At 32.0% G+C, this 14,795-nt stretch overlaps 1 protein-coding gene across 1 annotated transcript; it reads left to right on the top strand.

The window, feature by feature from the left end:
* Window positions 1-1,898: 1,898 nt before the first annotated feature.
* On the top strand, window positions 1,899-6,587 carry LOC128178486 (beta-microseminoprotein-like). Its single transcript, XM_052845681.1, has 3 exons — window positions 1,899-2,051; window positions 5,319-5,439; window positions 6,384-6,587. The coding sequence occupies exons 1-3, from the start codon at window positions 1,967-1,969 to the stop codon at window positions 6,514-6,516; spliced, it is 339 nt and encodes a 112-aa protein (XP_052701641.1). The 5' UTR covers window positions 1,899-1,966; the 3' UTR covers window positions 6,517-6,587.
* Window positions 6,588-14,795: the final 8,208 nt, after the last annotated feature.

Genomic DNA, 14,795 nt, shown 5'->3' with positions numbered 1-14,795 from the left:
TGTGTGTCATGACCATTATCTTATGACACAGTGAAACATCCAAAACCCGACGAAAATAACTCTGCAAAGACGTTTTAAGAAAGAGCTTGTCACCTTTTTTTCTGTCAAGTCTACCTCATTTTCCCTAAAGCTTTGACCATATGGTGTTATCTTTGAAAGCGAATGACACCCCCCCCCCCCAGAGTTGATTATTATATACTTATATGAAAATATATTAACAGTTTTTTCAATATACTACGAAATTACATACTTATTTGTATTCAAAACAAATCACGGGAATTAAGCAGCATTTTCTTATTTCTTATCGAGTGATATAAATAGACAGTTGGCACCTGCATTTTGCATGAAACGACAAAAAGGATATTCTCAATACGTCGTTTTATTAGACCTTGAATTAACTTATAAAATGTAAGATTTTATAATGAGATGTGAATGGGAAAATGTATATAAATGAGGAGGTTTTATTGATTCATATTATCTTTAATTATCTTTGTTAAAAAAGGAAAATTATCGAAACAATTTTAGCGTAAGCGTGAACATAGAAAAAAGAATTTACTATCTAACTAAAGTTCAAATTTATCTTTTGCGTCTAAATTTGAATTTTAAAAGGATAGATTCGTTGATCCTTTTATGAAATAAAATTTCTCGTATCCAATATTTAAGTTTAATTAAGAGTTTTAAAAAAGGTGAAAGATAGTTGAATTTATATTAAAAATAAGTGTATAAACAGTTTTATCATGAAATTGCCATCAAATTGACATTATAATGTTAATAATAAAGATTATCTTATTTTGATAAATTAATGTTCTGTGGCAAAATATGGACGTTTTTCGATGGATTTTGACTTGGACACATCAAGCGCAGGCTTGTCAAGTACCATTTCAAGTATGATGCGTATATGATCAGAAACGTGTGTAAAAAGCGTCCTTGAGCTGACCTTCCAAATGCAAAATATTGAGAGAAAATGACAGTATTTTCATTTGATTGCAAAATTGTGGGTATTAGCTCATTTAGGTGACGTCATAGATAAAGAGGTAATGGGCAATGAAGATTAATATCAAGGTTAAAGTAAAGGCATACTCTGTTTAAAGTTTTCTGAAGATATTTTTTTTACGACAATATTTTTGAAAGTGGTAAAATTTCGGGGGCAGACATTTGATCAAACCCGATATAGTCATTTAGTTGGATCAAATAGTTTTCCGAAAACATTGAACAGGTTCTCAATCGGCCATCATGTATACCTATTGGTTTATCCTTCCAACCCCTTACATAAGCGTAAAGCACAATTTCGCGATAAAGCATCTACTCCAATAAATAATTTAGGATGATATTTATCTCTTACGTAAACGATAAAAGGATCAAAATTATATAATTTTTATTTTATTAGTTTATGATGAATTTTTGATTACATATTTGGCTTGGAGTAATGCTCAACACATCTGGCGAATAATTACTGCAATGGGTGTTTCTTAATAGGTGCTCGGTAAACAGTCCATTTCAAGCACGTAGCATGGGGGTGGGGAGGGGGCTCAACATTTAGAGAACATTTTTCTTATTTTCTTAGATTTACAGAGAGATACTTTAATTATCATGGGGTTTCCTCCTCCACCATTTTGGGTACATGTTATAAATTAAGTAAAAAAACAGGAAATCAACAGTGATATTGTTATAAATATACCCACTTTCTTTGCACTGATTAGAATTATATTTATATGCAATTTGCGCTTTTCTATTGCTTGTCAAGAAATTTCGGATGAGCCCTCCCTTCCCCCCTTCAAAATCGATGCTACGTGCGTCACTTGATATGTTGATTGCGAAACAAATTACAAGTAATCTTCTACAAAGTCTATCATGATATAGAATTCTGTCCTTTTTGTGTAATTTTAAAAGTGCACGTGATTACGACCAACTTGGTATAAAACCATGACCGGATTTATTCAAGTTGCTTGATACAAGTTCAGCTGAGATGGAGCGTTTAACAATCTTTGTCTCCATTTTCTGTGTTCTTTTTGTTTATTCTGAAGCGGGTTGTTGGGGTGAGAGAGGAAATGGTAAGTACTTTGAACATATTTAGGGTAATTCAGAACAACAATTGGATTTTTTTCGTTTACAGTTTTTAGCTCAGATTAAGTTTCTGTAGGATGATAGATATAAAATCATATAAAATCATTGAGCTGATAGCTCAAGTGAGCATTTATGATCACATTCTGTCCATCATCCGTCTACAAACTTTTTATATTTTGAACTTCTCTAAAACCGTTTGGCCAATTTCAATCAAATTTTTTACAAATCATCCTTATGGAAAGGCAAATATAAATTGCTTGAATGAAAGACAGATCGTTTTTCAAAGCGGAGAAATCCTCGAAACTCTAGAAAAAGAGAGATGCATTTTTTAAAATCTTCTTTTCAAGAACTACTGAGTCAAATTTAACGTAATTTAGCATAAATAATCCTTATGGACAGGAAAATATAAGTTGCAAAAACTATGAGCTAATTCTGTTTCAAACCTAAGTATTACGAAAATAATAATAAAGGAAAGGCGTATTTCAATCAGTTTATAGCTTCGGGTTCGGTATTCCATACTTCTATGTTTAAAGCAGCCATGACGTTTGAAAAACGGGTCGATCTGACAAAGATGAATTTGTTTGTTGTGCAACAGTTCGCATGCAAAGGGACTCTTTGAAACATGCAAAATACATTGGTGCCGATTTTGTGAAGTGAATTGAGGTTAAATATTTTAATGCGTTGACAGTTTTCGCATATGACGGTGGTGTTACTAGCTTGTTATGATTTTCGTTTCGTTTTCATTATTTATGCTTTGTAACCTGGGGAATAAAAGCCTGTATTTTGTCGTTTTTACGTATCAAATCAAACAGAGACTTCGGTTAATCAGACAGTTGACTATTTACCTGCGCAAGTTAAGCAAAATCTGATGTATTAACAAAGTACTAAAATATAATTCATTCTATCGGTAATTCGGTATGATCTTTTGCGTAATGGTTAATTAATGTGTTTTGTTGAGATGCTCATCATTTTCTCGAGTTTATTCAGTTTAAAAAAGAGTTTAATATCACTAACGGAAATGTGTAGATATATATTAGACTCATGTTGAAAAAAAAAATAAATTGTGCTCTTAATTTGTTATTGTGCATGTTTCTTCTGTTAAATTGTTTACAATTTTTATTTACTAACCATATCTGAGTGTTAAGCTTTGAATTATAAGCAAGATACAGAGCTTTGCTCACAATTCTTTGTTTGTACCCAGATCTGAGGCCATTCTTTTTTGTTTGTTCATATTTTCAGTGCTGAATAGGAAATTCCAAGTTAAAAATCTTAAGCTGAATGTAATAAACTCATGTGAACAAAATATGACTCAAACCTAGCATAATTGTGAGCTCTGAATCTTGCTTATAATTCTACGATTGACGCTAAAATTTTGGTTGATCATTAGAAATAATTTGCTAAACGTTAAACACTTTTATTAAAGGATGATATGCTGTAACTACTCTCTGTGGCCCCCTCTATATACAATGAATAATATGAAATCTACATCAATTTTGATAGTTTTTCAGACACGAGTAAATATAAACGACACCGTTAAAACAGTTTCCATAGTTCTGACTCATTTCTGTTACGGGGATAAAGACATTATCGCTAATCCTTAGAAAATATAACAGCAAAAAATTATCCTGGGTTGTAGCCATTTGTTGTTTTTGAATAAAGATGATAATAATAGGAGGGCCTGAGTAAAGTAGAGTGATATGCCTGTCATTACATTGATTTTTATAGCTCTTTAACATGTCACGTGACAGCATTTAACATTTCAGTGTATTCATCAATCAAGTGTTAGTAAGGTTATAAAAGTCACACGAGTTTACGCCAGGTAAACAACAGTCGTTTAATTACAATGGGGAAGAGAAATTAAATTTTTGAATGTTTTTAATCTGAGAAATTAGGCGCATTGAGGAACAATTATCTTCGCACCAATAGAAAATTTTTAATGAAATACAAAAACTCTCATAATATATTAAAAAAAATTCAATAACTAGTAAGTAGTTGATGAAGGAAATGTACCTATATGTTCTCATATATTTTGATCGTTTTATAAAGTGGGGGAGGGGGATGAAATGAAAATTTAGGGAATTTGAAGTTAACAGTGGACCGCTACCAAATGTTTAGTTTTATATCTTGCGTAGGATTTTCTTATTCTCGGTAAAAATAATATTCCATAAAGGTACAATGTCAAAGATTACGTGTATGCAAAAATAAGTGTAAAATTCGAATACTTTACAATATTTTTATTTGTAATTCTACTGAGGGGCCATATGACACAATATCTTTTGAACGCCCATTTAACGTCATTGGTGCTTAGGTGAGCGATGTGCCCCATGGGCCTCTTGTTTTTGAACTAATAGAAAAGTTCCGAGTCCAAAGCTATTCTACGGCAAATAAAAAGTTAGTGTTACCGGAGAAGTTCATAATTTGAATTAATATTTAGTCTAAAATGAAAGAGATTTGAGCGCATCATACAAGACAGTGAAAGAGGGATGCGGTGAATCATGTGAAATCCTCAAATTGTCAATATATATCCTTGCATTAATAATGTTTTTGAAATTACAAGTTATCTTTAGTTCTCTCATTCTGCTGCCCAATGATACTATACCATATTAAAAAGTCGTGACAAATCAATATAAACATTTTATCTAACTAAAACCGTAATATTTTGGAATATGTGCATATTAAAGCAATATGAGCTGTATTTTTTAGAATTTTATTTTGATGCAAAAACCTGTAAGTATGATTAGTTTGCATGTAACTTAAACTTTTATGATTAATACGATTTGAAAAAAATCATTGATTTTTGTCAGAATGAAAATTTTTCTGCTAAGGAATATATAGCAGATAAATTTTTGTACAGGACGACAATTATTAAATTTTGCTCCAATTTAGGCTTCTTAAAGACTTTTCCCCACAAAAATGTGGCAAACAGATATTTAAAACCATGCTATTTCTTGTCATTTTAGTTGGAAATAACATTATCGTAAAAAAGAATTTCAACAAAAAAATTGCAGCTCATACTGTTTTAATATTTGTCTTAATGATAATAAGTGAATATGTTTACTTATAACGCACTGTTAAATCTTTATATTTCAAATTAAGTGCGTTAATATGGTCCCAAAAAATGCATGTTGAATTTTTTTTAAGTGCCTGGATTTTGTCTGTCATTTAATGCATTTAGAGATGCGTTACCAAAATTCTCAAGCAACATATTTTCTTTAAAACAAATTGTTTATTCTAATGTTTTCCTTTATTTTTAGGGTACTATTGTCCATATAAAGGAAGAGCTATTATGCCAGGCCGAAGTTATGAAAAAACAACTGGTCCAAACTGTTTTAAGTGCACATGTTCTGAAGATGGAAAATCTTTAAACTGTTGCGAGTGAGATATTTTAATCATTTATTTCAATGATTAAGGTGCAAATGCAGTTAATTAAACAACAAAGTGTCTTTGGTCAATCAATCGGGATATGAAGGTGGCAACATTGCAGAAAAAAATACATCACCCGCGTTAGCGGACCGCGGGTTATGAAAAAAAAAAATCTACAATGATCACTACCTTCATAACCCGAATGAATCACCAAAGGAAGCATTTATTGGTTTACATTTACTTTTTTTCAACAAATTTATTAATTGATTATTAAAACCCCCCCCCCCCAAAATCCAACTTTTATTCCTGGCGACTTTATTTTGCGATTTACATGTGCTTCCAATGAACTGGTTTGTGATGACTATTGTTCGCGCCCGAGCCTTATTCAGACCCGTGTTGTTATAACATCCATATGACAGCGGTTGGCTCGCGGCGAGAAATATTCGCGATGACAAGGCCCTTGCGGAAAATTCTCGCACGCGAATATAAGTTACTTTACAGTAAATAAACTAAATTGCTGTTAATGAACATCCGTACGTTAGCTAAAAGAGACCGATAAATCGTCTCCTATGGGAATTTGAATCTGGCATCATGATGAATATTTCGTGCTATCGGTGATTTTTCTTAGGTCTCTGTAGGTTTCAAGGAATCGATAAACGGGGCGTGTAGATTTTAGTCTAGTCTGCTTTTAACAGCTATAAATTAACAGTTTCCCTAGAAATAGATGGAATCATATTAGATTGATGTAAATATTTGGACTTATAATATTTTTGGTAGTCACTGGTTCTGCAGATAGTAGATAAACCTTTATACACATGCTGATTAGCTGCCTAGCTTTCCATGAATATATAATTTTTCATGTAAACTGTAATATTTTAAGTCTACAATTTTATGAATCCAAATGAAATGATAAAAAAATTAAATTTCTATTTTTACACCTGTCATTTCTGTTGCAGCACTAGCACGATCATCACAAGCTTTCCGCCAGACAAATGTAAAGTTATATTGGTGGGATGTGACGAGGTAGCTGTCAGCAAATTCGACGAAAGCAAGCCCTGTCCAGGTCAAACATCAGGCATTAAAGGATGAAATGTGTAAACATTTACAAATAAACAATTATTGTCAAGTAACCAGACAATCAAGTAGTTGTACTTAAGTTAAGTTGACTGGCAGGAAAAAAAATTAATAAGAAAATTTACTAGTACTCTTCCTTTAGAAAAAAAAAGATGGCTTTGTGAAATATTTTTCAAAGCTTTCTCAGCTTTTTCATTACCTGTTCGCAAATTGTAAACCGTAAACTGCCTTAAGTTTTGGGAGAAGTAAAAAGGACAATATATAGTATGGGCCTTAAATGCCCCCCTAAAACGAATACCATCATTTTACTGTAATTCTTTGTTTTTTTATACATATATATGATGTTTTTACTAAATGTTCATTTTGATTCAAATACCCACAATTCAGAAATATGGCATTGTAAAGACACCTTTTCCCCCGCCATTTTTGCATTTTTAGCATAAAACAGCTCGTTTTCAAGCAGTTTTTCTTTCCGAAAACATAGAGCGCATGCTTAAACAAACAAAATATTTTAATCAAGAGATGTATCTAGCCAAGACCAGTATGTGACAAAAATTTTTTCCTTGTTCAAGCATACGCTCTATATTTCCCATTTGTAAAAAGATGGGGAAAAATGTCAATTTTGGACTGATTTTGATTAAATTATAGAAATAGCGTCACTTCTGACGTCATATACTGCAAGTTGGTGCAAATAAATCATATAAATAAGTGAAAAAAAGAAAAAAAACAAAACAAAGCTTATAATTCATGAGCATGTTAACAAAAGGGGATAAATTATTGCCTGCGTGTATTCATATTCGGTTGCATTTTACACACCGATTGTAAACATTAACTTAAGACAGAGGCACATGGGGCCACATCGCTCACCTGAGCAACTATGACTTTATATAGGCGTTCAAAGGATATTGTACCATATGGCCCATCGGTAGAATTACCAAAAAATTTATAAAGAATTCGAATTTTACACTTATTTTTGCATACATTTAATCTTGTACCTTTATGGAATACAATTTTTAAAAATAAGAGAATCCTACGCAAGATATAAAACTAAACTTTTTGTAGGGGTACACTGTTAATTTCAAGTTCCCTATAGTTTCATTCTGTCCCCCTCCTTCCCCCCCCCCCCCCCCCATTTTATAAAGCGATCAAAATATATGAGAGCATACAGGTACATTTTCTTCCTCAACTACTTACTAATTATTGTATTTTTAAAAAAAATCATTATAATAGTCATTATATTTTATTTTAAAATTTCAATAGATGTGAAGAATAAAATTGTGCCTCAATGAGCTCAATTCCTCAAATTAAAAACATTCAAAAATTTAATTGGTCTTTCCCATTATAAACGACTATTGTTTACCTGGCGTAAACTCGTGTGACTTTTTAACCTTACTAACTTATTGAGAAATACACTCAAAGAAACATGTTGTCACTTGACATGTCAAAGAGCTTATTATAGTAAATGAATTGACAGGCATATCAATCAATTTTACTAAGGCCCACCCATTATTTTCATCTTTATTCAAAAACAACAAATGGCTAAAACCGAGAATGATTTTCAGCTGTAATATTTTCTTAGCAATAGCGAGAATGCCTTTATCCCCGTAACAGAAATGTGTCAGAACTATGGAAACTGTTTTAACGGTGTCGTTTATATTTACTCGTGTCTGAAAAACTATCAAAATTGAAGTAGAATTCATATAATTCATCGTATAAAAAGGGGGTCCCAGAAAGTAGCTACAGCATGTCATCTTTTATTATTTTTTTTTTTGAAGTATTTAACGTTTAGTGAGACATTTCTAATAATCAACCAAAATTTCAGCGTCAATCATAGAATTGCATAGAATGACCAAGATACAGGGCATACAATTATGCTAGGTTTGAGTCATATTTTGTTCACATGAGTTTATTACATTCAGCTTAAGATTTTTATTTGGTATTTCCTATTCAGCATTTAAAGTATAAACCACATAAAAAAGAATGGCCTCAGATCTGTGTACAAACATAGAATTGTAAGCAAAGCTTTGTATCTTTCTAACAATTCGAAGCTTAACACTCAAATCTGGTTAGTAAATAGAAATTGTAAACAAATAAACAGAAGAAACACGCACTAAAACAAAGAGCACAATTTATTTTTCAAAATGTGTCAAATATATACCTACATATTTCTGTCAGTGATATTAAACTCTGTTTAAACTGAATAAACTCGAGAAAATGCTGAGCATCTCAACAAAACACATTGCATTAATTAACCATTACGCAAAAGATCATACCGAATAACCGATAGAATGAATTAAATTTTAGTACCTTGTTAATACATCATATTTTGCTTAATTTGTGCAGATAAACAGTCAACTGTCTGATTTACCGAAGTCTATGTTTGATTTGATACGTAAAAATTACAAAATACAGGCGATACTGTTGCACAACATTTGTCAGATCGACCCGTTTATCATACAACAAACATGGCTGCCTTAAACAAAGAACCTCGTTTTAGAAGTATGGAATACCGAACCCGAAGTTATAAACTGATTGAAACACGCATTTCCTTTATTATTATTTTCGTAATAACTGAGATTTAAAACAGAATTAGCCCATAATTTTTGCCATTTATTTTTTCCTCTCCATAAGGACTATTTATGCTTAATTACGTAGTTCTTGAGAAGATTTTTAAGAATGCACCCCTCTTTTTCTACAGTTTCGTGGTTTTCTACGCTTTGAATATAGATCGGTCTTTTAATTTTGCAATTGATATTTGCCTTTCCATAAGGATGCTTTGTGCCAAATTTGGTTGAAATTGGCTAAGCAATTTTAGAGAAGAAGTTTAAAAGTAAAAAGTTTACAGACGGACGGACAAACAGACGGACGACGGACAAAATATGATCAGAAGAGCTCACTTGAGCTAAAAAAAACAAAGAGAAAATCTTAGGTTTATTTTAAAAGCGTATTTACTTTATTTTAGCAAATGCAAACAGTTTTATCAAGCAGATAAAATACCCAAAATACTCTGTTTTGTCTTTAATTCATAAGAAAGGTCAACTAGATAAACTTTAAAACTACCGTCCTATAAGTTTAACAAATTGTGATTACAATTATTGCATGTTTTTTTCACTTCGTTTAAAAAAATTATAGACAAAATAAGAGTCTTGGTAAAATGGGTACGCAAACCCGGGCCAGGACAAAATAAAAGCCGGGGCAGATCGATATTTTTCAATTGTCTTTGCTAATAAATAACCAATATCATTGAAATTTTTAGGATATGTGCCCAATCGATATAACTGTATTCGCTGTAAATATTTCTGCATAACATTGTTTATTAAGAAATTTATCGACGATTGTTGATTTTCAAGTTGGTAAAAAGGGTAGGCAAACCCGGGTCGACATTTTACGGTTTTGTGGACTTATTTAAGAAATAACTGAACATTTCACGTTTAATTCCGGTAAACATATGAAATACTAATAAGAAATAGGCATTTATTGAACGGAAATTAATTATTCTTCGATTAATAACAGTTTTTAAGAAAAACCGGGTCACTAAAACCGGATCCGATCACCCAGGACAAACTTGATAATTCCGTAATAGTTGCGTGTCTATGTTATCCCACATGGATTTTATTTATGTTTTATTAATGTTACTTTACATTTACAATAATTCACATAATTTGAAAATAAAGATCACATATACTGTGCCTAGCTTTAATATTATTTTTTTAATCACACATAAGCCTAAATGTAATTAAGCTGCTTGATCGATTAACTACTGAATCATCTCATTATGATAATTAGCTAATAGAGAGGAAGCTATCATCTCATTAGGATAATTACAAAAAGAGAGGAAGCTGAGAAGAAGCTAGGTTGTTGTGATGAACAATTGTTTTAAAGTTCAAAGTGATATCTTTTGATGATAATATTCTATAATGAGTTGAGTGGTTTTTAGAAAACCTTTATATAGCTTCCACAGAACTTACTTTTCTCATTCAGTACATGGACACCAATCTGATGTCTGTTCAGTAGTTGTCTTAAAAAGTAGGTATGAATTATTAAATGTGTATTTTCTTTGAATAAATAAATGTTGTATATATACTTGTATACATGTATATCTTGACTTTTCATCTCATCGGGCAGGAAATATTGAATTAATATGCTGTATTTGCCGCAGTATGGGGTTGCAATTTTAACTATCGGAATGATATTAATTTAATGATAATTAATGTTGTAAAATAATTATATTTTGTTGAATAGACAGCATATTGATTCAATCAGGTACAGTATAACATGTATGGATACCTAACGGTGACAACTAAGTACATGTGTTTTCTTATTTTGTGTTCCACATCCTCACCCTCTTTCCATATCTGTGTCTGAGTTCCTTCGGGGGCTCCTGGGAGGAGATAATGCTGGACAATATGGGCAAGACTGCAATATAACTGTATATGTTATTACATCTCACAGTCAACTCAAATCCAGCTTGATAAAGTTTATGGAAGAGGGAAAAAGGCCATCAAAGTATCTGAATCAGAAGTTAAACAACAGCAAAATGGTGTTGATTGTGGAGTGTATGCAGTTGCCAATTTAACCGAGTTTTGTTTTACATGAAGCTGTGACAACCAGCCTGTGAATTATGACATAAACAACATAAGAAGCCACTTGGTCAAACACATCAATGACAAGAAGTGCACTCCTTTTTCAAGACGACCACAACAGAAGAAAAGACTCAGCCTGAGTAAAAAAGATAAGATTCAAACAATTGCGATTGACTGTGCCGCACATTGCAATCTGCCAAACATCTTTGATGATATGATTGCATGTGACAATCCATCTTGTTTTCAATGGTTTCATCAGAAATGTGCAGGTGTAACAAACCCAGGTGACAGTTTCCTATTCAACTGTCCACAGTGGGCAACAGCCTCTAGATCCTAGGGAGATCTACATGTAGCTAGATCCAAGTAGTTTTTATTTCTTTTTTAATATTAGTGCTTGTAAGATATTGTTTTTTTTATAGGCAAACTGAGTCTGGGCCCTGGTAGGGCGTCGTTGTTATCACGATAAGAACAGTACTTGCTTACAACCCCCCCCCCCCAAAAAAAAAACAACAACAAAAACCAGCATGCTTATTCGTTCATATTATCACAGCTCTTTTTTAGTGACCCGGTTTTTCTCAAAACCTGTTATTAATTGAAGAATTTTAACTTTACGTTCAATAAATGACTATTTCTTATAAGTATTTTATATCTTTCACCGGAATTAAACGTGAAATGTTCAGTTTTTTTTTTAAAAGAAGTCCACAAAACCGTAAAATGTCGACCCGGGTTTGCTTACCCATTTTACCAACTTGAAAATCAACAATCGTCGATAAATTTCTTAATATACATTGTTTTGCAGAAATATTCACAGCGAATACATTTATACTGGTTGTGGACATGTCCTAAACATTTCAATGATATTGGTTGAGTATCAACACAGAAAATTGAAAAATATCGATCTGCCCCGGCTTTTATTTTGCCCCGGCCCGGGATTGCCTCCCCATTTTACCAAGACTCACAAAATAATCAACCCCGATCAGTCTGGATATATTAAAGGACGTTATTCAGGAGCCAGCGCTAGACTTATTTGAGATATTTTTGATTTTTTGGGAAAAAGCAAAGAATCAGGAATTTTCTAATTTGCTGACTTTCAGAAGGCATTCAATTCCGTTGAATGGGAGTTTCTGCTGCGGTCAATGAGCAAATTTAATTTCGGCGACAATTTTGTTAAATGGATTAAAATTTTGTATACAAATTCATATTTCTGTATAAAAACAATGGTTGGATCTCCAGAAAATGTCAGATGTATAGAGGTATTAGACAAGGATGTCCTGTCTCAGCTATTTTATTTCTATTTGTAATGGAAATTTTATCAACAAGAATCAATAATTCTGATAGTGTTAAAGGATTTAAAATAAGCAGTACACCAAATTGAATTAAATGCATACAGCATGCAGATGATAGTACGTTCCCTGTTAAGGACATAGAATCACTTGAACGTGTTGTCAAAATTATTGAAAATTTTGGACCTGTATCAGGAACGAAGTTGAATTTGGCAAAGACGGAATGTACTCATTCGGGGTGCTTAAACATACTATAGAAGGCAAAACAACTCTTAAAGGCATAACAATGAATTTTGACACAATTAAATGTCGTGGTATATATATGGGGCATAACAAAACCGAAAAGTAATGAAAGAAACTTGTTATGTAAATTTAAGGAATTTGAAAAAATACTTGACTCTTGGCGAAGTAGAAAACTAACTATTTTTGGAAAATGCCAGCTTATAAATTCTTTTTTAATCTCAAAGGTCTTGTACACGGCTACTATTTAAGAAAACCCTGAACAATCTTTCATTAAAAGTATTAATAAAATAATGTTCTCATTTATTTGGGGAAATCGAGAGCAAATCAAGCGTAACACCTTATTTAGAAACATATATGAAGGCGGCATTGTTATTACAGACTTTGAATCAAAACTCAAAGCTATGAAAGCTTCATGAGTTTCGAAAATTATTCAAAATAGAAGTAGTCTGTCTTCACTTTTAAACGCTTGTGTAGTTAATAAAACATAATATCGACATTCCATTTTTGCTCAATTCAAGCATTACAAAATACGAAGAATTGAAATTAAACTCCCTCCATGTGTTTTATTAAGAGGTTTTTGTAGCCTTAAACGAATGCAAAGATATTTCATTAACCAATTTTGCTAATCAAAATATCTGGTTCAATAAAAACATATGTGTTAAGGGTAAATCTCTATTTTTTTTTCAAGGTGGACTAAATTTTGGTTTATTATTAGAAAAAGACCTTTTTTTTTTTTTTAATGAGAATGGCTTTAAACAATAAATGATATAAAAGGATGCTTGGCATCAACAAGCAATTTTTATGTGAGTACTTAATAGTCAAAAATGCAATAAAGATGCACCTTTCAATAATTGATCTACGAACCATAAATTTCACGAATTTGCTCACTAAGTTGCATTTCTAAAATATAGTCTAAATTTTTCTACATCATTTTTATAAAAAAGATATCCCCATAACCTATTATGGAAAATATATGGTGTAAGGAGTTCCTAAGAGACAAGTACAATTTTAATATAACTTCAGAACAAGATTCGGTCAATATTTGATAAATCTGTATCAGCGTTAAATTATAAGTTCAGCATATCACACGCTCTGAAAATACTTATCGTTTTTAAGGTTGTTACTGACATTATGCGTAAATATATCGGGTTGGTAATTATCTAATAAATCAAGAAAAAAGCGAAAAACTAAGAGTTCTTAGGACTTTTTGACAGTTTAAGATTGAGATTTGTTTCAGAATATAAAATCACTATCGCCAGACATTGATGAAAATATATTGCCTTTGCCAAAAAAATATCATTTTATTATTATAGGTAAATGTACTTAAAATATGAGGTATCTAGTTTAAATTGTCTCTCTAAGATATCACAGATTCAAAATTGAATACGTGATATCGCCTTTTTAAAAAAGTAAACAACACGAGCACGACGGGAAAGGCGAGAAAGAAATGTTCAATATTACATGTATCCTTGGAGGACAGACTAACGGATGGTTGTGGCATAAACTATGTCGTAACATAAGAAATATCTTCTTTTGGTTTCAACTTAAAAAAAGTCACGTTCAAATCAAACAGTTTTGCAATTAAACGCAATAGCTATTGCGATTAAACCCAATGACTTTTGCGATTAAACGATACGATCATTGCTTCAAAAAACAGTACTTTTTTTGCGACTAAACGAAATAATTTTTGTGATTAAACGCGAAAGATTTTGCAAAACTTTGTGTTAAAACGTTATCTTCTTTGCGTTTAAACGCAAAAACTTTGCGTTAAATCGCAATTTTAACATTTAAACGCAAAACACATTGCAATGAAACACGCAAAAGCGTTTAAACGCAATGGAAACCAATTTTTCTACTGAACTGGCCTACATGACTTAGGTAATCAGGGGCACCGAAATGTGATAACTGGAACCACGCTTACAGTAATCTAGTTAAAATAGAAAAGATGTGAAGCATTCCGATTTTTTACGATATTCAAATACATAAGCATTAACATGCATGTTGGATATTTGAATACAACTTTCTTCAAAGTAAATCCTAGACATCTGTCATGCACCAAGTATTGGCATATTTCGATTTGTGGTCACATTCACCCGAGTAACCCTTCTCTTCTTACGACATCCACAAGCACAGTCCTGTCTTTACTTTCTTTTCATTCGTAGTACATGTAGTAGTAGTACCTTAC

Source organism: Crassostrea angulata, chromosome 3 (assembly GCF_025612915.1).
Source record: "Crassostrea angulata isolate pt1a10 chromosome 3, ASM2561291v2, whole genome shotgun sequence".
NCBI lineage: Eukaryota > Metazoa > Mollusca > Bivalvia > Ostreida > Ostreidae > Magallana > Magallana angulata.
This window is presented reverse-complemented; position numbering and strand designations above follow the sequence as displayed.

Coding starts and splice junctions, on each gene's coding strand:
- LOC128178486 (XM_052845681.1), top strand. CDS start 1,967: ATGGAGCGTTTAACAATCTTTGTCTCCATTTTCTGTGTTCTTTTTGTT. Junction 2,052..5,318: donor TTGGGGTGAGAGAGGAAATG/GTAAGTACTTTG, acceptor CTTTATTTTTAG/GGTACTATTGTCCATATAAA. Junction 5,440..6,383: donor AAATCTTTAAACTGTTGCGA/GTGAGATATTTT, acceptor TTTCTGTTGCAG/CACTAGCACGATCATCACAA.